This window comes from Ptychodera flava, chromosome 15, assembly GCF_041260155.1.
Source record: "Ptychodera flava strain L36383 chromosome 15, AS_Pfla_20210202, whole genome shotgun sequence".
Classification (NCBI taxonomy): Eukaryota; Metazoa; Hemichordata; class Enteropneusta; family Ptychoderidae; genus Ptychodera; species Ptychodera flava.
In genome coordinates, this window is record NC_091942.1 from 8,628,945 (window position 1) to 8,651,351 (window position 22,407).

At 39.9% G+C, this 22,407-nt stretch overlaps 1 protein-coding gene across 1 annotated transcript; it reads left to right on the forward strand.

The window, feature by feature from the left end:
- The first annotated feature begins 46 nt into the window (after positions 1 to 46).
- Positions 47 to 22,385, forward strand: LOC139152236 (fibropellin-1-like). The gene is made up of 13 exons (XM_070725377.1): positions 47 to 200; positions 622 to 744; positions 1,408 to 1,521; positions 1,782 to 1,895; positions 14,986 to 15,108; positions 15,662 to 15,781; positions 16,237 to 16,359; positions 16,483 to 16,611; positions 17,374 to 17,496; positions 19,096 to 19,221; positions 19,807 to 19,929; positions 20,257 to 20,373; positions 22,366 to 22,385. The coding sequence occupies exons 2-13, from the start codon at positions 675 to 677 to the stop codon at positions 22,383 to 22,385; spliced, it is 1,302 nt and encodes a 433-aa protein (XP_070581478.1). The 5' UTR covers positions 47 to 200; positions 622 to 674.
- The last annotated feature ends 22 nt before the right edge of the window (positions 22,386 to 22,407 follow it).

Below are 22,407 nucleotides of genomic sequence, written 5' to 3' on the forward strand. Positions count from 1 at the left end.
TGCTTCAGTCTATAAAAACTGAGTCCCATAGAAATTATGTTATCACTCTTACCAATTTTACCATCCTTCCTTCGTCAAAGTGCAAGACCCATGCACTCCAAATCCCTGCCTGGGAGGACAATGCCAACCGGTACCCGGTTCCTGCAATTTATACTCCTGCAACTGTGATTCCTGCTTCACGGGAGACAACTGTGATGAACGTAAGTGGACGTCCAATGCACAAACATGCCTACATAGATTAATACTAATACTTTTAGAATGACTATCACCATGCCTCTTAATGTAAATCACTCTTTGCTTTGTTATTCTTACAGTTTTAAGGTGCTCCCGAAATTTATGTCTGTGTGTTTTGAATCAAGGGCAGTAAGGGACGAATTAGGCTGTCTATCTGATTAATCAATCTACCACATTGAGACGTGTTAAGACAATAATCTGAGATCTTGCTTGTTCTCAGGTTTAATGACTCTTTATAAGTTGTGAAACCTTTAATATCATTTCATTTCTTTTACGTTAGTTCACGGGTCAGATAGACAGATAGATTTCAAAGCGGGAAAATAACGGGGTACACGAAAAGTATATGTCACCGTGTCAACCGTAATGTACTTTTATGTCCCACTCCAGCTGTACAGCTATGTGTGACCAATAACATTTGTCAGAATGGAGGCACTTGCACAATGTTTGCAAACTGTGAAAACATCCAATGCACATGCGATATATGTCACATTGGGACGTATTGTGAAACAGGTACGTAAGATTGAACATTGATAAACATTTTGCCCTTTTATCTGTCAAATACAATAGATTGGGTAAAACACTGTATTTTAAAACGCACTTATATGAACACATAAAGTTCATCTACATTTCCACAGTAAGACAGGATTTCTATATCGCAAAAGTAAGTTGTTTTAGTGGTCCCACTTCCCTTGATAATCTAATTGCTATAGAGTACCATATAAGATATAAAGTAGGATATTGTTAGAATGTTATTTATATTTATACCCTAATCCATGATATCTTTGTTCAACCTACCTAAGTTTCGGTAGCTGAAAGATAACATTTTATAACTATTATTGGCTATCCTTTGCTGTCAAAACAATCAGCAGGAAACTAGTTGACGCTACATGCAAGTGTCTAGACAAGTTGATGTTATCAGTGACAAACGTTCGTGTGTTGACTTTTATTATATCCCCAGACAGTGAAAACTGATAAGTGCAGGCTATTTAAACGACGTTCAGAGCAATCGTTTGGCGGTCCAAAGCCAATAATGGTTGTAAAAGCAGATTACAGCCAAGTGTTATACAATAATATTGTCAAGGACAAAGTTTTTTTCTTTGAAGCTAATCAGCCCCCTATTCTGACATGGTAATAGTGCATCGATATATTCCCTGTGCTATTCGTTCCTTTCAGTTGTCGATATGTGTGCGGCAAACCCATGTCAGAACAATGGATTCTGTCAGAGTAGTTGTCCAACGAGAACTTGCACATGTCCTTTATGCTGGACTGGAAACAGCTGTGAAATTGGTAAGACCCCGTATTACTCGAACACTCTTGAGAGTTCTAAGTACATTATAGTAACTAGTATGCAAATCACATAAAAAGCATCGAAATCCCTTATAATTCTGTAACAATGAGACCAGTAAGGTGGGATTGGATATATTGAAACTCAAAACCTTAACAAAAAGTCTTTGCTATATGGATGTTTTTGCTGATAAACTATGTTACATACTTATAATTAGACAAATGCAAACTCAATAATTATTTATGTATTCCGTTTTGTGCAGCTGTTGATGTCTGTCAGAGTGGACCATGTCAAAACGGAGGGACCTGCACAAACTTCTGTACATATTACACCTGCCAGTGTCCCTCATGTTGGACAGGACTAAACTGTGAAACTCGTAAGTACGGTATTTATTAAGTCAAATTAACTCACTGCATAATGTTCAAACAGGGGCAATAATTTTGAGTGAGTGGATCAAAAGTGCATTAGTTAGTGAGGGAGTGACATTTGACTTGACAAGTTACTGGTCCCAGCTGTCATGTCCATAAAGAAATTGCACTGAGAATTTGAACATTAAGTTCAATGTTCATTCCGGGACAGTTGCTTCTAAAAAACAGAGCACTTTTTAGCCCCCTTTCTGCACTGATAATATGCAATCTTGAGTAGTTCTATCAGATATTACATAACACCGAGTCAACAACTTTAATGGTTGTCTGCAGGAGTAAAGTATATGAGGTTTTGAGCTTTGCCCTACACAATCACTTATCGCTATCTCTAATCGCATACATTGTAAACAGCTTACAAGATGGCAAACAATTTTAATTAGGATGAAAAAAAACGGTGAAAAGGCTAGTTCGACGAGATATTTTTGCTCTGTTTTTTAGATGGGATTGTCCCGTCATGTTGTAACATATATTATGATCATGCCTCACACATCAAAAGTTGCGTGCCCCCCCAAAGCATTAAACGATAACTTGCTGATAACATAGCACGCCGCATAGTCATCATTGGACCAAAATGAAGTGGAACGACTTTGAAGTTGTCAACGTCAGGTTGATCAAATATGATCAAATTACACATTTTACATAGAAAATCCGGTGTTTGTTCAAAATGGATTAGTCTCATTCTTACAGAGTTTGGTTTTTCATTAAATTCAAGCATATAATTGACATTTGCATGCTGAGCCTCAACAATTTGTATTGAAAATGTTTAGTACAGGCATATCAAAACAAAACAGACCAAAGAGAGGGACTATGTGCCCAAAGGCAAATGATAATTTCCCGATGTCAGCAAGACAAATGATCACTTGCCCTGAGGGTACATTGTTACTTGTTTAGGCTATGGAGTTTTTATAACATGCACCTCTTACAGACAGCACTCGTCATTTGATTTAAGAGTTTCTGTGTTTGGCACTGACGGGTGATTTGACAGTAAGGTACAATTGTTTACTATGACACACAACATAATACGATGTGTTGATTGCGGCGCCTTCTCTATCGTACAGAATGTTATGAAGTCAAACTCTGTAGCAGAACTTTACCTCTCGAAAATGTAACAGAAATCTTTTCCGATGAAACCATATAATTAGTTCAAAATTAGACAGCCTGGCAAATCACACCAGAAGACTATAATATTTTGACATCACAAGGCATGTTTTTGTAAGGATAAATCATTTTTCTGGAACATTCAAATGAATGCCAAAAGTTGAAACCAGTCCTAAAACAACACATGAGTATAGTACCCATAAGTGTACGTTCAATATATTATGAACACCCAGCGCAGTCCTTCTGACTTTAAAGGCACTGTTCGCGATCGCTGGGATCGCTTTGGTCTAGTCTGTAAGAGGATTATGGAGGTGTGATAGCCTTTAGTTTTCATTTGAAATTACAATCTGGTGGCTAAATTTACTGATTTGATAATGGTGCCAACACAGGCCTTTAATAATGACAACCGCCTTCTACCGAGTATTCAATGTACATCAAACTTACAAACTCCCCCAAAATTTGCTGTTTCAACAGAATAGCTGAGATTGAGGTCATTGCTATATAAACATGAGTAGTAGTATGCAAAGTGGGGATACTGGAATCAGTGAGAACACCCCTCTTTTTGAGCCTCCCTTTTAACTTTTCTGTTTGAATTGGCAAATGGAAACTCCCAGCGCCCCAAGTTGCTCACTTGTAGCATTTTAACCCTTAATTTTACATACTAAGCCCCTGGGCACACATTTTAACAGGTAGGAACACTCACTTAGAGAAATGAGAACACATGGGTAGGAACACATTTGTCGAGAGGACAACCGTGCACAGAAGAAGCAATATTCCACCCTCAGCCTATGAGGAGATACGAACAGGCAAGCTGGGATTCCGAGAGGTTAAAAGGAGCTATTACGGACACACACAATACAAAAAGATCCAGCAAGGAGAGGAGATTCCCCCTCGCATTTCCTTCCTGAGGCTCGAGCAGGACACCAGTGCGAGATTCTAGACGATTTCTCAGCTATGCTACAGGCACGCCCGGAACTATTCCTATCCCACGAAGTATGCAAGCTCTTGGTTGGTGCGAAAGATGTTAAGCAGTTCTACACTTTTGTCCAACTACGGGATTTCCCTCAGCAGTTTTTGCTGAATCTGTGGGCTACAATGGCACTATTTCCTTGCTTTTGGATATGTACAGGACATCATGGATATGCGAGTCCACAAAAGAGGCAGGCCTTCTTTTCATACGGCAAACTTCTACTACCAGAAGGCTACAAATGGTTTCTACAACCAGAATTCAATGAAAGGCAGCCAGGTCGGCAGTCAGATGATGGCACTGCACGCACATCTGCAGTCGAGCGCCTCGATACTGCTTGCCATTATGGATCCCACAACCATAGAACCCATAGCAAAAAGTGTATCTCAAAAACTAAGGCATGCAAGAGACCGGAGACCCATGGTCACCCAAAGAGCAAGAAACTAAAGACCCGCATACAACCAAAGAGCAAGAAACTGGACAGACACCTACACAAGAGCAAGAGGACTTTTGCAGCTGCAAAGACGGGTTGCATCTGGCAAAATAGTGTGGAACATTGAAAAGAAAGACAACTTGTGTTTGCACAGGATAAAAATTACAAATGATCTTAAATGAGGGATAAAACTGCAGTGATCGAAAATGAATACAGTAAAATATTGGCCGTCCAGCAGGAGTTAAAATACTTGTTAGAAGGCAGAGGATAAAAACTGCAGCAAGTTAAATCAAATAGAGTAAAATACTGACGGACCAAATACTTGCAAATCGCAGAGAAAAAAAAAACATAGAGACATTTTGGCTGCAACCCTATGTCAGTACTGATGAAGGGTTGCACCCAAAACATCTCTGTGTTTTTATTCTGTGTAATTTGCAAGTTTTATTTCCCACTGCTGGTCGGTCAGTATTTTACTCTATTTGTTTCAACTTGTTGCAGTTTTTATCCTCTGCCCTTTAACAAGTATTTTATCTCCCATTGGTCCGCCAATATTTTATTGTGTTCGTACTGGACTATTTGAACCACCATGAAATTGCAAAACCTCTAGGCAGCATGCCGGTGCGACAGAGTAGAGGATTGTATCTGGCGAAGGATATAGGCTATAGCGTACCCAGTTTGCATCAGCATTGCAAGCCACTAGAGCCCCATCAGCATTGCAAGCTGCTACTAGAGCGCCATTGACATTGCAAGCTATAAAGAGTCCCATGTACATTGCGAGCTAGTAGGTCACTAAGAGCTCCATGGTATTGTGAAGAGCTACTATTGCTACAGAAAACTGTGCGACGACTAGAGACAAAATATCGCGCCACAAACCTCGAGATTGATCCTCAGATTTTCCTGACAAGATGGAATGAATACTTTCGCCGCTGTGATGATTTGAAGGCTGACTACCATAGGACTCGCATTGAAGAGGCAGATAATAAGAGGCTGTTCAAGATCATTGCTGAGTTGACTGAGGCGAAGGAGATTCATGCCAAAGAGCTACCTTGGCAAATTCCATCGAAGGAAATTCAATCTGAATTCATGAACTCCTTCAACACAAAAGTCTCTAAAATTCACGAAGGTTTACCCGGTGTCAGTGTTGACAGTGACTGCGTTTTACCATCCCATACATTTCCAGCTTTCAGTAATGTGTGTGCAGACCAAGTTAATACCCTAATTCAATGAGCAGCGCCAAAATCATGTGATCTTGATGTACTGCCAGCGAACTATATCAAGAAATTTGCCAGTGTTCTATCGCCATTCCTGGCTCATCTCTTCAATGAATCGCTGTCATCTGGAAGTGTGCCTAGTCACTTTAAATCTGCCTTCATCCAACCACTGCTCAAAAAACCTGACCTCAACCCAAACATCCTGAAGAGTTATCGACCGATATCAAATCTACCATTCTTATCTAAAGTTCTTGAGCGCATTGTTGCATCGCAGTTGAGCAGTTACCTCAGTGATCACTCTCTGTTTTCCAAGTTTCAGAGCGCATATTGCGCTCATCGCAGTACAGAGACTGCCCTTCTGCGTGTCCATAATGACATCATCCTTGCTCTCAATGACAAAAACGACGTTCTCCTCATCATGCTGGACTTGTCGGCGGCTTTTGACACAGTCGATCATGAGATACTACTTCATAGACTTCAATTTTTGTTTGGTGTCACAGGTACAGCTCTATCGTGGTTCAAGTCTTATCTCAACCATCGCAATCAGTGCGTCAAAGTTGGCTCTGCAGCATCAGCTAGTACACACATGAAGTATGGTGTTCCTCAGGGCTCAGTTCTGGGCCCAATTCTTTTTACTGTACACATCACCACTTGAAGACATCATCGTCCAGCATGGTTTTAATCCTATGATGTATGCGGATGATACACAGATTTATGCTGTGTGTAGCAGACCTGATGAAGTTCGAGTTTCTGTCGAGGTATGCGTCAACGAAATCCGCTGCTGGATGAAATCCAATATGCTTCTACTTAATGATGAGAAGACAGAGTTGGTTCAGTTTTCGTCTCGTCTCAGATCCGATGCAGTGAAACTCTCATGTCTAAGGATTGGCGAGTCAGATATTGCCCCTTCTGTTACAGTTCGCAATCTCGGTGTGAAATTTACTCATGACAGCTCGATGTCAGACCATATCAGCCACATCTGTAAGAATGGATTTTATTCATTGCGAAGAATTGGCAAGATCCGTCAATTGTTGGACAGACCCACCACAGAAAAGATGGTCCATGCATTTATAACTTCTCAGCTGGATTACTGCAACAGCCTTTTGTATGGTGTTGGGAAATTTCAGCTCGGACGCCTTCAATCACTTCAGAATGCTGCAGCTCGCCTTGTCTCGCGCACTCGAAAATTTGATAATATAACACCTGTTTTCATTGATCTACACTGGCTGCCCGTAGAAGCTAGAATTAAATTCAAAATCTTGTTGACGACCTATAAAATAGTTCATCGTGTTGCTCCACTTTATCTCATGGATCTGATCGAGATATACACCCCTACCAGAGATCTCAGATCAAGTAATTCGTTACGCTTAGTGCCACTGCGTGGAATGTTCAACAAGGCATATGGGCAGAGAGCTTTCTCTGTCTGCCACCTTCTCTATGGAACTCATTGCCTCCTGATATTCATAATGCCAGCTCAGTTGACTGTTTTAAGCGCATTTTAAAGACTCACCTTTTTGTAAAGCACTATTTCTAATGTTTTGGAAGGTCACCATTTTACCGTAACCGCTGATGCTTGATTTATTTTAACGTTTTCTGCTATTTACTCTGTATAATTTTAATAATGTTTTTTATATTTTGACTGTTTTTACTCTGTAGAAATTTTCATCATTTTTTTTAACCATTTATGTTTTTAGCCTAATTTGATCGTTTTTACGTTTTAGTTTGTCATGCTTTGCTGGTATTTTATCAATTTTTAAATGTGTAAAGCGCACTGAGACGTATGTGTAGTGCGCTTTAAAGAAATAAATATTATTATTATTATGGTCCCTCCAGAAAAGCATAACAGCACACCCTCGCCCAAGGCCACATGAGGCTGGAGAATCCCAAGAAGCATGACCTCCCCCTCAAGCCCAAAAAAATTGAAGTGCCGACCTTGATAATGCAGCACAGATGTATAGTCTCCATGCCGCAGCCATATATTGTGTTTTACTGCAAACCCCAGTGGCAACTGCAGGTGCCCGGTACCTGCTTAGTCCACTGACCAATTGCCCCTCTTCTTAGGCAGTCGGAGGTACCCACTAGCTGGTAAGTCCCCTTACTGATTTGCATCTCCTCTGGTCATCAAGTGGCTGGCTGGGCTATTCCCGGTGCCCTGTAGTACTGCCCTGCACCGAGAACTACCTGCTGCAGCAAGGGATAAAACATATCATGAACACACTGTTTGGCAAGAAGGTGAAGGTGAATAATTTATTTGGAGGAACAGACCTCACCAAATTTAAAGGCATCATCTTGGCCACATCAGTGCAGAATTGATTTAAGCTGAATGATTTAATATGCCTCCTAAACTGGTCAGAAATGGAAATTCGAGGAGGAGGAGAAGAAAAAGAAAGAAACCTAAAGAGGATGGCAACCAAGGCTAGGATAAAATGGTGGGTGTGGATAGTGTGCCACAAAGGCAACAAGGAGGTTTTTGCGCCTAAGGCCAGACTTTCACGATTTGTGTTTCTTTTGGGTGACTTTAACAGAAAAAATGGTTTGGTGATAGTTGCATCTCACCTGCCACCGAAAACCACCAACACTGGTAGCATTCATTTTCCAAGGCAAGTGTCTTACAATTACTACAGCGGAAAATTAGTGAGGACAAACAACATTTTTGACAGCACTTGTGTAGGCTGCCTCCTTTCGAGAAACTACTGGACATCCTACATTTTTGTCAACCTTTGCTATAGGACATCCCCTCAAGGAAACAACAAGACAATCAACACTTTCAACTGATGGAGCAAACCAGTTACACCATTGTCGTAAAGAGAGCAATCACACTTGTCACCTCGCACTGTAACTATTTGGCCCACGTGGTGTCTGCGTTCCGATTTGCACACACTGCTATGTATCGCCTGGGTCTTCTGAGAAGCTGATCCACGACACAAAACACACCACCAAGAAGTGCTCAGACATGAACAAAACAAAAAGAGCCACCAAGGTCAAGCAAAGGTTTGCAGCGCTCGTTTGTCAACTCACATGGCTCCCGGCTGGATGTCATCTGGTTGGTGACGTTCTTTAGCAAAGTCAAGATGTTCTTGAGCATCCTCTGGTTGCAATGATCTTTCATCACTTCACGATGCCACAAAACAACCACCAGTTGGCAGCGTTCATTCACCAACTTGCATAGCTCCTTGATGTCATCTGGCTGGTTGTGGTGTTTCCACAATACATAAAACTCCTGGCAATCCTGTGGTGGGGTGGGCCATTCCACAAGACACAGCACTCTTAGACTCATGTGGCTGGCACCGGGCTTACCTCAATTTATTAGAATGAAGATTCCACCAGAGCAACTATTTTTAGGCAACCTCTGGGGGCTCAGACATGGAAAGTAAACCAGCAGAGAATGGTTTGGAACAAAATACCCCAAAGTTTCAGCAATCATGGGGCCTGATCGGCAAAGGTTTTGGGCATTTCAAGAACAACTACGGCAAGGAAGCCTTCATCAAGTATTTCCTGACTCCAGGGAAGGAGATGAAGTACTTGGAAATATAAAACCCCGAAAGGCAGGGTGAGGGAGGTGACCTGGAAAGGTAAAACAACCACCAATCCAACCCCAAAACAGTACAATACTTCAAGAGGCTCCTTAACGGGGAGACAGTGATGGTTAACAATTTGGTATGCAGGAGGGACATCGCCAAGGGGTTATAGTCACCAGACCCATGCAGAAGAGATTTAAGCTGAACAACATGTCACGCCTCATGAACTGGGCAGAATAGGAATTCAAGGAGGAGGAGGAGAATGAAGAATCTAAGGAGGGAAGAGAATGGGCAAAAAGTTCATTAACAACGAAAGAAGGGGGTTGGAGTCACAAATGCAAGAGGAGACCACCAGTGTTTGGAAGGCCTGTAGACCAACTTTACATCACCTAGCAACACCTTCCCATAAGAAAGTGCCATGAGAAAACCCAGCCTCTAAACCAATAGTCTGAGCCATAACTTTTATTATTACTGAGAGACAAATACATTACTACACACAGCATATTCACGGGCACCCCGCCATGGTTCATGTGCCACCAAAACAGTTGTTGCCAAACATAGCAGTTTTGAGAGACAACTTTTTGTTGGCCAACCTCGATTGCCTTAGGGGTTCCTCTTCATACACAGAGATGGTCCTCCTTGTTGGCAGAGAGGTGCACCTCTAAGGGCTGACAGGCGCCACTTCCCAATTCACACCTACTGCATAAAACAGTCAGGAGACACTAGTAAACCAACTTCGCCTGCCTGAGTGACCGTTTTTATTACTACAGGGAGAAAATCACATTAACAATTTGGTATGCAGGAGGGACATCGCCAAGGGAGTTTATATCATATAGGACTCTTTTTCAACGAATTGAGCAAACCAACTACACTGCAGTCATAAAAAGAGTGACTGCCATTGTTCTCTCGCACTGGAACATTTCGGCCATCTTGGCGTCAGCATTCCAATTTGCACTCACTGCAATGTACGCATTGGTCTCCTGAAAACCTGACACAAAGCACAAAAACAAACAACCAAAGCGCACAACTGTGAAGAAAACAAAAAGGACCACAACAGAAACAGAGGTTGGCAGTGCCCGAAGCCCCTAACGCAAGCGTCTCTAGGAGGTCATCTGGTTGATAATGCGCGTTTTCAAGCCCTCACTGTTCAGGAAGGTCGTCTGACTGGAAATGCTCTTTTACCATCTCACAATGTTCATGGTCATCCTCTGGTTAGCAGCACTCTTTCTGCAATTCGAGGACATCAAGACAACCACCTGCTGGCAGCGGTCGTTCATGACCTTGCATAGCACTGAAACACCCTCTGGCTGGCAGCAGTCTTTCCACAATTCATGCAACTCCTTGGCCACTCAGGCTGGTGATGGCTAATTCATCAAGTTGCACTGCTCTTGGAAGTGATGTGGTTGGCAGTGTTCTGGACCCCATTCACAGTGCATCAGGCCCTCCTGTGGGAGGTTTGAGCATGGATGAGCTCCTCAGAAGACCCAGTCAACACATATCGTGAGTTCAAATTAGAATGCAGACACCAAGAGGGCCCGCATAGCTGCAATGCAGAGGACATTCACGGTTGCTCTTGTTACTACAGTGGTGTAGCTGCACTGCAGCCAAAAAAACCCTCATTTTTTACAATTATAGCGTCCAAACTTTTCGCAGCACATAAGCGAAGTACGCGTACAGAGGGTCAAATCAACCTTTCACGTCATGTTAAGAACTTCGCCGAATTTCCTTACTGCAAAGGTAAATATTTACGAAAGAGTTGCAGATTCCATTTCCCTTACATGTTGTCCTTTCCATTATAGTATTTTGGCAAGAATTTCAAGGAGGAATTCCAAAAATACTCAAGCGATAATAGTCATGTGCAAAAATAGGTGAAAACACAGTCAACAGCCAAACGATCATTAACTCATCATTTCATAAAAATAAGAGAGAAACTCAAAAAAGTAAAATCATAGACGTTAAGTTAACCTTAATGAGATGTGTAATCTCAAATACTGTAAGAAATAACAGCGAAATGAAAAAGTTAAATCAACAGCTTTTTCAGATTTTTCGCTGTGTGGGGAATAAGCTCAATTTACCATAGAAAACAATGGCATCTATTGTACCGAACGGGTTGCACACTGCTCGCTGCTGCTGGTTCAAATTTTTCAATACTGAACCAATGATGTTGAAAAGTGGCACGGCGATCCTTTGATTGATATACAAAATTCCTGTTGTTTTAGATTTTTGAATTTCTGCACGAAACTTGTTTTATTTGCATTTTATTTATTCCGATCACTAAAATATACTCTTGCCTACAATAAAATGGCGATCTAATGGCGTTTACATACACAGAGCAAGGGTCTCAAATTGACACATTGTAAACAGTAAGCGTCTCTTAAGTTGCACAGACCAAATACCTGTAAAGTAGTCGTAATTTAGGCAAAATTTTAGCGAATATGAACAATGAAAATTCCATTAAACTGAAAAAATAACACAGAACGGAGATAAACGAATGCAGCTCCACTCCACTGTTATCGTGCAGTGAACGTTATCGATCGATATTCTTTTGTCGGAAATTGATACATGGTTGTTGTGTTGCATACTCGCTGGTTCTTCCCAGCTCACGGTGGCGCCAAACTAGGCCAAAGCGCGCCAAAATACACTGAAACGTAAAATTATCACCAAAACTGAAAAACATGTCATCAATTTAATTAAAGTAAAAGCAACCAACAAAAACGTTGATGTAATAGTAGATAAGTCAAAATATACGGGTTATTATGAAAATATTCATGGCATGACCTGAATACACAAGCGGCACCCAAGCAGATTTCGATCAATAATCTATTGAAAATAAATTGGTACAATGTTCGCTGTTGTCAATAGCGACCGGCTGATTGTGCTGTGTGGGAGGAATTATGCTTCACGGATACTGTACACTCAGACATGGCAATTTAGCAATGGCTGTCAAAAATGTTTGTTGTCCAGTAGTTTCCTCCACAGGACAAAATGCTAGATATACGTTAAATATATTTACGTATACCGATGTATATTGAACACAATAATATAAATCACCATCTTCACCATCTTGCCAAAGAGTGTGTTCATAATCAGTTTTATCCCTAGCTGCAGTAGGTAGTTCTCAGTGTTTGGCAGTACCACAGGGTGGAGAATGGCCAAGCCAGCCACTTAGTGGCCAGGGGAGATGCAAATATGTCAGAGGGTTTGCCTGCTAGTGGATACCTCCGGCTGTTTCAAGAGAGGTGCAAATTAGGGAGTGGGTAAACCAGCAACTGGATGACTAGGGAGATGCAATTCAGTCAATGGACCTGACAGCTAGTGGGTACCTCCTGTTGCCTCAGGAGAGGGTTGAATTGGTCGGCGAGCCAACCAGCTAGTGGGCACCTGCAATTGCCACTAGGGTTTGCAGTTGAACAAAAATATGCCTACAGCACACAGGCCATACATCTGTGGTGCGCTACCCTGGTAGGCTGGACTATACTTAATGGCTTGAGGGGGAAGTTATGCTTCTGGGCATCCTCCAGCCTCATGTGGCTATGGGCGAGGGTGTACTGTTCTGGTTTTCTGGAGGGATTTAGGTGGCCTACTAGTTTGCAGTGTCCATGGCGTTCTTAGCAGCTTGCAATGCTGATGATGCTCTAGTGGCTCGCAATGCCGTTGTGGATGCTACACCAACACGCTGCCTGGAGGTTTTGCAATAGCGAGGCAGTTTGAATAGACCAGTACAAACACAGATCGGTGTTACACACTGCTTTGCTGGACAGAACCCGTCTTGGCAGGTGCAATAGGTTCTCTTGCTCTTGTGTGGCATTGATATCCTGCGTAAGTGCCTGTCCAATTTCTTGATCTTTGGTTGTGTGCGGGTCTTCAGTCTCTTGCTCTTCGATTGTGCATAGGTTACAGGTCTCTTGCATGCCTTACTTTTTTAGTATGCATTCTTTACTATGGGTTCTATGTTTATGGCATCCCCAGCGGCGAGCAGTATTGAGGCGCTCAACTGGCAATGTATGCGCATTGCCATCCTCTGGCCACCGCTCTGGTTACCTGTCATTGAATCCTGGTTGTAGAAACCGTTTGTATCCTTCTGGTAGTAGAAGCTGTTCACAGGATGGTGAGCCCGGCCTGCCACTTTCGTGGAATAACATATCCACAATGTCCTGTACATATCCAAAAGCTAGGAAATAGTGCCATTGTAGGCTGCAGATTTGATAAAACTGCTGAGGGAAATCCCATAGATTGACAAAAGTGTAGAACCGCTTCACATCTTTCGCACCCATCAAGAGCTTGTATAGAAATAGCTCTTGGCGTGTCTGTGGCATAGCTCGAAAATCGTCGAGAATCTCGCCACTGGTGTCTTGCTCTAGCCTCCGTAAGGAAATAGGAGGGGCACAATAGAAGAGGAGCCTCCTTATAAAGCTGAAAACAGACAATCTACACAAACCTTTTCATTCATGATGATCTCGACAACTCCTTGGTTCATGTCACAATCAATTGTGGTCAGGTACATGATGGATGTTCCTCTGACCTCTTAAGGGTGTTCGCCATTGACCTAACAACCATTAGTCCAGGATTAAGTCTCCTTGGTACGATGGCGTGAGCTGCCCCAAAGCTTAGTGGGGGGGGGGGGTCGCACGTGTCGCCAAAACCGAGGAGGTCCTAGACAAGACCACAAGCCATTGTGACCCATCATCTTCTGGGTGAAATATTAATACACTGTTGAATAGGATAAGATAGGATAAGGATAGGATAAATAATTTATATAGTGCCTAGTATCCATCAGCAATGTTCACTGGCGCTTTACACTAGGTCACAGGTAAGCTCTCTTAAAGGAAATGAGTCTTAAGCATAGATCTGAAGGTGCGAATGTCCGGGGCTGATCGAATAGGAGCTGGCAGTTTGTTCCATAGAATTGATGAGGAATAGGAGAAGGATCTGTCACCGTATGATTTTAAGCGAGTTCGTGGAACTTTAAGTGTGGTTTGTAGACTTGATCAGAGAGATCTGCTAGGGGTGCTGACTTCAATGAGTTCAGCCAGGTATGAAGGAGCGAGTCCATGTATTGATGTACATGTGAGAAGTAGGATTTTGAACTGAATTCTGTAAGACACGGGGAGCCAGCCTTTCAATGGTCGAAACTTCTTCCCTGGGTATCTCCATTCTTCTATCGATTACTCTGAGTCAATAAATAAAAAAGACATGACGAAAAAGCGTAAGTCTTTTTACCTGTTTGGACAGATAGATATTTTTATGGAATAGCACTGTGCTGCAATCTATAAAACTTGTCATCCATCTTTTGTATAAATTGTTTCACTTCGGTCGAGTATGTCTTTTTGTCGAACTGTAAACCCTTGCTATGCTAAACAAGAGATATGTGCGTGTCGAACACTAAAACTACAAAGTCAAATGACAAGCACTGTAGTTTTCAATCCAAATTTGGGGTTCTTGCAAATGGCAATCATTTGCTTTATTCCATGATAGACGAAAATCGATTTAGAGTAGATGTTTTATATAATCGAACAGTTTGTTGATAAAATTTTAATCACTTAAATGCCGCTTATCGATTTTCCATGCATAATTTTCTAAATTCCATTTTTCCTAGGCAAAACATGTGAAATCATCATTTTGAAATCCCAAAGTTGTCAAGTCGAAAATACTTCCAGGTCACTTTCAGTAAAATTATGAGTATGCAGCCAACTACTTCATCAACAAGTTACCATTGAATGCTATGGTGCCTAACGTTCGATGTATGAGATATACATTTTGCACTTGATTGAACGAGAAGTCATTTTATAATGGTTGTTTCTATTATGTTCACAGCGGTCAATCCATGTTCCGTCAACCTTTGTCAGAATGGAGGACAATGTGTCGCGAGTGCTGACTGTCAGTCGTTCAGCTGCACATGTACCAATCGATGCTATGAGGGCTCTTACTGTGAAATAAGTAAGTGAAACCACATAGCATTTTTACCACTGATTCCGTTGATGTGGGCTCATCCACTCAATTGAAAGTCATTAGTCATACTAAGTAAGGTAGGGAAGTGGTTTATATATTGCATTCCTATTAACCAAACTGAAAACAGTGAAAGAGGTTATAAATCGTTTTCTCCTCGTTGAAGGAGATTTTAAGTTGCTTTCCCTGTTTAAAAAGCATTTAATTGTGAAGGGCTATTTACATTTTTCAATGTATAGCTTACAGGTTTATTGTATTAGCTTTGCTTTATGTTTAATCCCTTTTGAAAAATATTCGTTGTGTTTGGACAAGGAAGCAATAAGCTGTATAGTATTGAAAATAGAAAGTTTTTGAAAATTAGAAAATAGAATAAAAGTTAGTTAATGACAAGGTTGCTACTGTTTCACTGACCAATTGTTCATAACTATCAGCCACAATGTCTATTATATCGTATGTTACAGAATCATTTTATCAACATTTAGTTGCCAGGTTTTATTTATTTTCTTAAATATTATTCATAATAAAATTACATTTTCATCGACAGTGATCGATCCGTGCACACCAAGTCCATGCAATTATGGATTCTGCACTGCAAATCAGGGATCGTGCACTGCGTTCACATGTACATGCACTAATTGTTACGAAGGAATACTTTGTGATGTCTGTAAGTAAAGAATATAAGTTAATGTTACTTGTTGTTACTTGTTGTTATTAAAAATTTTCTCCATACAAGCTGTTGACATGGTAAAAAATGGTAAATTGCTAAACAAGTTCTGACTCACTGTAGAGAACACTTAAAAGATACAAAATTTGTATAGATCTTTGATCTTTACTCAAATAGACCTCTTTTACAAATTGTTTTTAATCAAAAACAATGGAAAAATACATACACATTAAAGGTGTTTATTCAAAAACTGCGCAGTGTTTTGCACAAAATATTTGAACCTATGGTGCTCTCGTTAAAAGAGAACATTCCAGCAGTATACCATGCCAGAGGTATGTCTTAGAACATGCCGAAGGTATATCGAACTTCAGGTAAAGGTCTTACAGCCAGGATGCTGTAATAGATGCTTTGCACTGTCTTACCATAGTACAAAGATTATCTCGCTTTTTTCACAGTAATGGATCCATGCCAACCAAACCCATGCATAAACAATGGATTCTGCTTCCAAAGTGTAGGATCTTGTACAGACTATACTTGTATTTGTCCAGCCTGTTACTCAGGGCCAACGTGTGCCGATCGTATGTATAACTGCACTTTTTTCTGTAATTTGAAATTGTATGATGTTAAGCCGTATTGATTTTCAATTAAATGTATCAAGCAGAATCTTAAAACATACTTTTGCCACATTTATCAACTTTTAGGCAATGATCCATGCGCCCCTAACCCATGCCTGAATGGCGGTGTGTGCACGGAACTACCAGGATCTACTGACTGCACTGGATACACCTGCCAATGTCCAGGTTGTTACACAGGAACATTATGTCAGACACGTAAGTCGAGGCTTCAATAATACTTCACAATGTACCAATGTATGAAGTGATTGCACTGTGCCATTTCACATTTTAATTCTGCCTTAGATAAGTTGGGTAGAAATCAATTGTAAGTCACTAGTAACATTAAAACAATTTGGCTGTGCCAAAATTTTTCGATGAAGGCGCTATTTATGAATATTAATGAAATTATATATTTAATATGTTATTTACTCTCTAATGTGCAAAACAAAATATAACATGTTTATAAGGTTGCTGATTACAAACCTACTGATGAAACGTGAAAACATAGGTTTCTACCAGAAAACTATTGAGGGTCCTAGAAATGACTGGGACTGACTCAGATGAGTTATACTAATATACCTCCTTTATGGAATACCTTTCCTATCATCAAAATGACTACTGATGACCAAGGCGAAAGATACTTCGTGCAGCAACACTCTGAAAGTTATATTTTTCATAGTTATGACTTTTACAATGTCTAAGGTAAATGACAAGTCATACAATGCATTACCGTTATATCTAGTGTCAATGTCAAAATAGCTACAAGATCAAACTGTATACACAGCAGACATAGCATATATAATGAAATCCATGACAGGAAGACATTTTATTGAAGAAAGATATCAATCGATTCAGACATTTTATTGAAGAAAGATATCAATCGATTCAGGTGTTTCAAAGAGCAGTAAATCCTGGTGAGTCTGCTTTAAGTTCAGAATCAATTGTTACGTGAAATATGTTTCACTTTTTGCTCGATAGTGGTCAATCCTTGTTTGCCAAGTCCGTGCCAGAATGGAGGTACATGTGTACAAGACCCAATTGTGTGTGATAACTTCCAATGCCAATGTCAGAGGTGCTATTCTGGAACCTACTGTGAGACAAGTAAGGGCTCGGTTCACATTCATTGTGGTCTGTCTACCTCTATATAGGCTAAAATTGTAAGAATAGTCTAAGAAATATTTTATCAACGTTCATGATTATGAGATAGTACAGTTTTGGTATTACTTCAGGGTTGAATTTGACTTCCTTTTTGCTTTAAAATACTTTGAAATTCACTCAACCAGTGCTGGCCGTCGAAAATGCATGTCATTTATTGTAAGTGTATAAAAAGGGACTACATTGGAAGTCTACAAAAACAGCTATATTAAGTATGATCCATGCCCTTTCAACGGTTGTTCGAGTAATGTAAGACAGCCAAAAAGTTCGACCGAGATGAAGTGAAAAAACAATTTCAGTAATGAGATTCATAATTCATAATTGTGATACAAATACTTCTTGGACTATTCAGCCTAGTAGCCTGTTCCCAAATACTACCCATGCTTAATCTTACAGCAATTCGAGGCAGTTCACAATTACGATATTATTAATTTCAATCACTAAATGTCTTCCCCGTTAACCACAATATATGTTCAAATGTGAGCTACTTTGAATAACAATCTTGTCTGTCATTTGTAAACATGCATGGTACAGTATACATATATACATGTATGCGTTTTTGTGCCCTGAGGGGCACTAAGTCATGCCAAGAAGTTTGTTTCTAGAGACCATAGGTAGAGGAAAACATTTCAAAGAGATGCTCAAAGGTTCACGAGCAAATATAGTACGTATGCTGTAACCCAATATGGCCAGTTTATAGTGGCACAATAGTGCCACAATTATAATTAAAGAAATAATTAGCAGCGCCCTGACCATTAGCGTTTATTTATGGGCAAGGGGATAGGAAAGCCGAAAATTAACGGGCGAGGCTAACTGAGACCGTTAATCATGGCTTTCCCCTCAACGGAGCCCATAAATAAACGTTAATAGTCAGAGCGGAGTCTGTTATTTCCGTTATATTATCAACGAACCCAAGGAAATCGTCAAAATTTACAAAAAATTCCCATGCGAAAGATAACGGGTCCCCATAATTTGTGCAATACGCTACTTACTGTCACGAGCGCTGTAAAAATTGGCAAATTTTTCTGGAAAAAATTCTAAACTTATGCCCCACATGTGCTACATTTTTGTTGTGATTGATAATGGTCTTTTACTAATCACAATTTATTTTTAGCTAGAAAGTTACGATGCTAATATTATTATACATATTCATGGGTAAATAAACAAACCATTACTGAGTATTTGTGGCCAGTCACGTGGTACATCTCGACCAATTGAAATGCGATAGACGGGGAATGTTAATATCATAACTGGTGTCCAGTTCAGTACAAACTTTCAGGGCAAAAACGATGCTTCCATTTGCCTGCAGATGAACGAATCACAACAGAGATATTGAGTTTTTTGATATACCCTTTCCCTTCCCATTCTCTGACATTAAAAACATGCACCTTCACAATTCCAACTCAACCTTGGACATAATTATTGGGTTTAGTGTGATACTCTTGCCTGCCGACAAAGCTTGATCATTAGATAATGTGGCTCATTGTTTCTTGACTACTGCAGCAATCATTTGCGTTTTTAAAGGTTAACGATACACTCCTACAGATATGGATCCGTGCCTGAGCTTCCCATGCAGGAATGGGGGTCAATGTAGGGAGTCAATGACACCAACCTGTGATGTTTACATCTGTGAATGTTCTGGCTGTTTCACAGGAACGCATTGTGGATTGTGTAAGTATAATGAAACTTTTGTTATCTAAATATTCCTTTTCATTATTTTCTTTATCATCCTCCTCTCGCCATATACGGACGAAACACCGACACACTGATATGCGTATCTCCGTAGCCCGGTCTTCTTCCACCCCACTACATTCATACCAAGACTAAAAAGATACTAACTCCTCATACATGATGTTGACAAGGTCGGTATGGTCAAAAGAAGTGTATTTCTGTAAAAGATAAATTATGTTCAAAGTTTGTAAGTCTCCCTTTTTATTGGTGCAATGATGTGCAAGAGTTGTATGTTTTGAAACTTTCATAACATCTTAAATACAAGATGGCCCTATGACAACGATGTACTACAGAAAACGTTGCGACTGTGAGTATTCTCTTTTATCTTATGCTTGACGTGACACACAATCATATTCATTATACAATGCGATACGTGTATGATATTCTTTAAGTTAGCAAGATCTAATTGTAATGATTAAATATGGTCCGTGTTTATTTGGCATACACGGATAATCTACCTGACTTTATTCATGCTAGTTAACAATCATCGCTGCATGATGTGTCTTATTATGCTTTCTTATGCAGTGCAAAATCCATGTCAACCAAATCCTTGTGAAAATAGTGGATTCTGCCAACAGGTTCCAGGATCATGTACAGAGTATACGTGTTCTTGTCGAGGTTGCTTCACCGGAACCACCTGTGATATATGTGAGTATTTTGGTTTTTTCATTGATGTGATTATTTATTTATTTGTTTATTTATCTATTCATTTATTTGGTTATTATTTATTTATTTATTTATTTGCTTGTGTTTATTTCAAATGATTGATGTTTATATTTTTCCTAAACGCAATTACCGAAGATACTAAGAACCTCTGTTTAGCATATTTGATAGGCTTGAACATATGATAATAATACTATCTTGCTTTTAGCATGTAATGATACTTATCAATTGTAAGATATGGTCAAAACACTACAAACTAAGGGTGATGTTACTTATTGGGGATACCATTTCTCTCTCTTTCCTTATTCGAAGTGTTGGATCCGTGCTCTCCGAGTCCGTGTCAGAACAACGGACAGTGTACTGCATTTGGGTGTACTGGCTACCAGTGTCAGTGTCCTCAGTGTTTCAGGGGAACAAACTGTGAAATCCGTAAGTTATTTGGCAGATTCATATTAATAACACACAGCATGTAACTTATTTAGTTACTTTATTCCTTATGCATAATCTGAGATGGTTAAGCAAGCTTGAATTGGTTATTTCTCCTGTGTTTAGTTGTGTACAACATATTGTTATCGATTGTTTCTTTGGCCTGCAATTACAAAGCTAGCTAAATATCTCGCAACCTGTTGCATATGTCAATGCAAAGAAAGATGATACGAAACGCATGGTGAATTATAACGATGATGCTTACACTATCATTAAAATGTGAAAATCACAGTACTCCGACGCTTTGTTAAAGGCGATGTTATGAGTGAAGCTGTTGCTCAGAGATGTTTAAATTATTCAAACATAATAGGCAACAAAAATAACTCTTATCAAGTTAGTTGACGATATTGATATGGTCAAATGTGGCGTCTAGACTGAAAGATTCCGTCGTGTGCGGGCGCTTCGGCGCACTGCGACCAACGACCCTTTACCACAATGTTATGGTCAAATGTGGCGTCTAGACGGCAATTATAATATCACACCTTACTCATATATCCTTGAAATCCGGTTGAGCATAAGAGCAATGCCATAGCATATGCATAACCAAAATTTGTTGGAAAATTCTTCAAATGATTACTAGTTTGGCATTGTGTTGCAAAAAGGTTTGAAGTCATTAAGTGAAAACGCGCTAATTGATTCATCTTACTGTAAGAACAAGAAATTATCACATACTGCACACATGCATAGTATTTTATTAAGTACATGAGTTTTTTGAATGATGCTATCAAATTTTAAACCATTACGAGTACGTTTTTCAAACTCAATGGAAGAGCAACGATAATGTACATAATTATGAACATTAGTTTAATTTCTATACAGTCCAGTAAGACCATTCCCGCGATCATTAAATCATACTTCCATTTTTATGTCAAAAGCAACCACTCAGGGCTACCTGCTGTCTAGATTTGCACACGTGTTATGTGTGCTAGAGAATATGCATGTGTGTTTCACATGATTTCCAGGATGTCAAGTTATCTTGGTCAAAATGACAGTGACGTTAATCTACCTAGTTAGCTTATTGAACCACCCATTATGATGTAGTCATGGTTTGGACGCCGACTTCAAATCCCATAGAGGAATTTAGTTTACTATATTGTCTGCCCGGGTATGAAAGCTCAGTTGGTGGACATACATTGTCCCCATGTACATCTGAGTCACACTTGTGAGATGGTTACAACTACTTTATAAATACTAGAACGTAAGTATTTTAGCGAGCTGCATTGAACCAGGACAACACAGGAACATTTTCAATTCGAATCTTGTTGCTTTATTGCTTCATAATGTTTAAAGTACCATGTCGCCGACATTTGACTCAAATAAAATTGCTAATAACATGTCCCGAAAATGGCATTTAAGAACTTTTCTCTTTTAATTTTTGCAAGAACTATATATAAGGTTTGGAATGTTTCATTGCAGCCGTTGATCTGTGTCAGACACAAAATTTGTGTATCAATAATGGAGAATGTGTGATGGACCCTGATTGTACTCAGATATCTTGTACGTGTGGACCTTGCTACGAGGGTACTTACTGTGAAACACGTGAGTTATCAATTGTGTTGAATCCTGTCACATAATACCATGCAATGAAATTCCTTCTCTAAAGCAATTTTGCCCACGTGCAACTCCCGGATATTCAGAAACATTGAATCCAAAAACCAATGAAACTATCTATCACTCTAAATTTTGAGATGGAAAGAAAATCAAAAATACATTTTGATGTTCCATTGAGCAAGGCCAATTTCCTTAGCTAATAATAATCCGGTCATCTATACTAAACCATACTATATATTGATAATCCTTGGCACAACAAGGGTCACCATCTCATTGTTTTCTGTCATACAGCTTGAAATTAGTGAATTATACGTGAATAATTCGCCACTAATACACAACTGAAAAGAGAAATGCTAATAAAAATTTACTCATACTTTTTCGTAGGGTTTCTTTTGAAGGAGTAAATCTCTCGTATGGTGTTAAAAT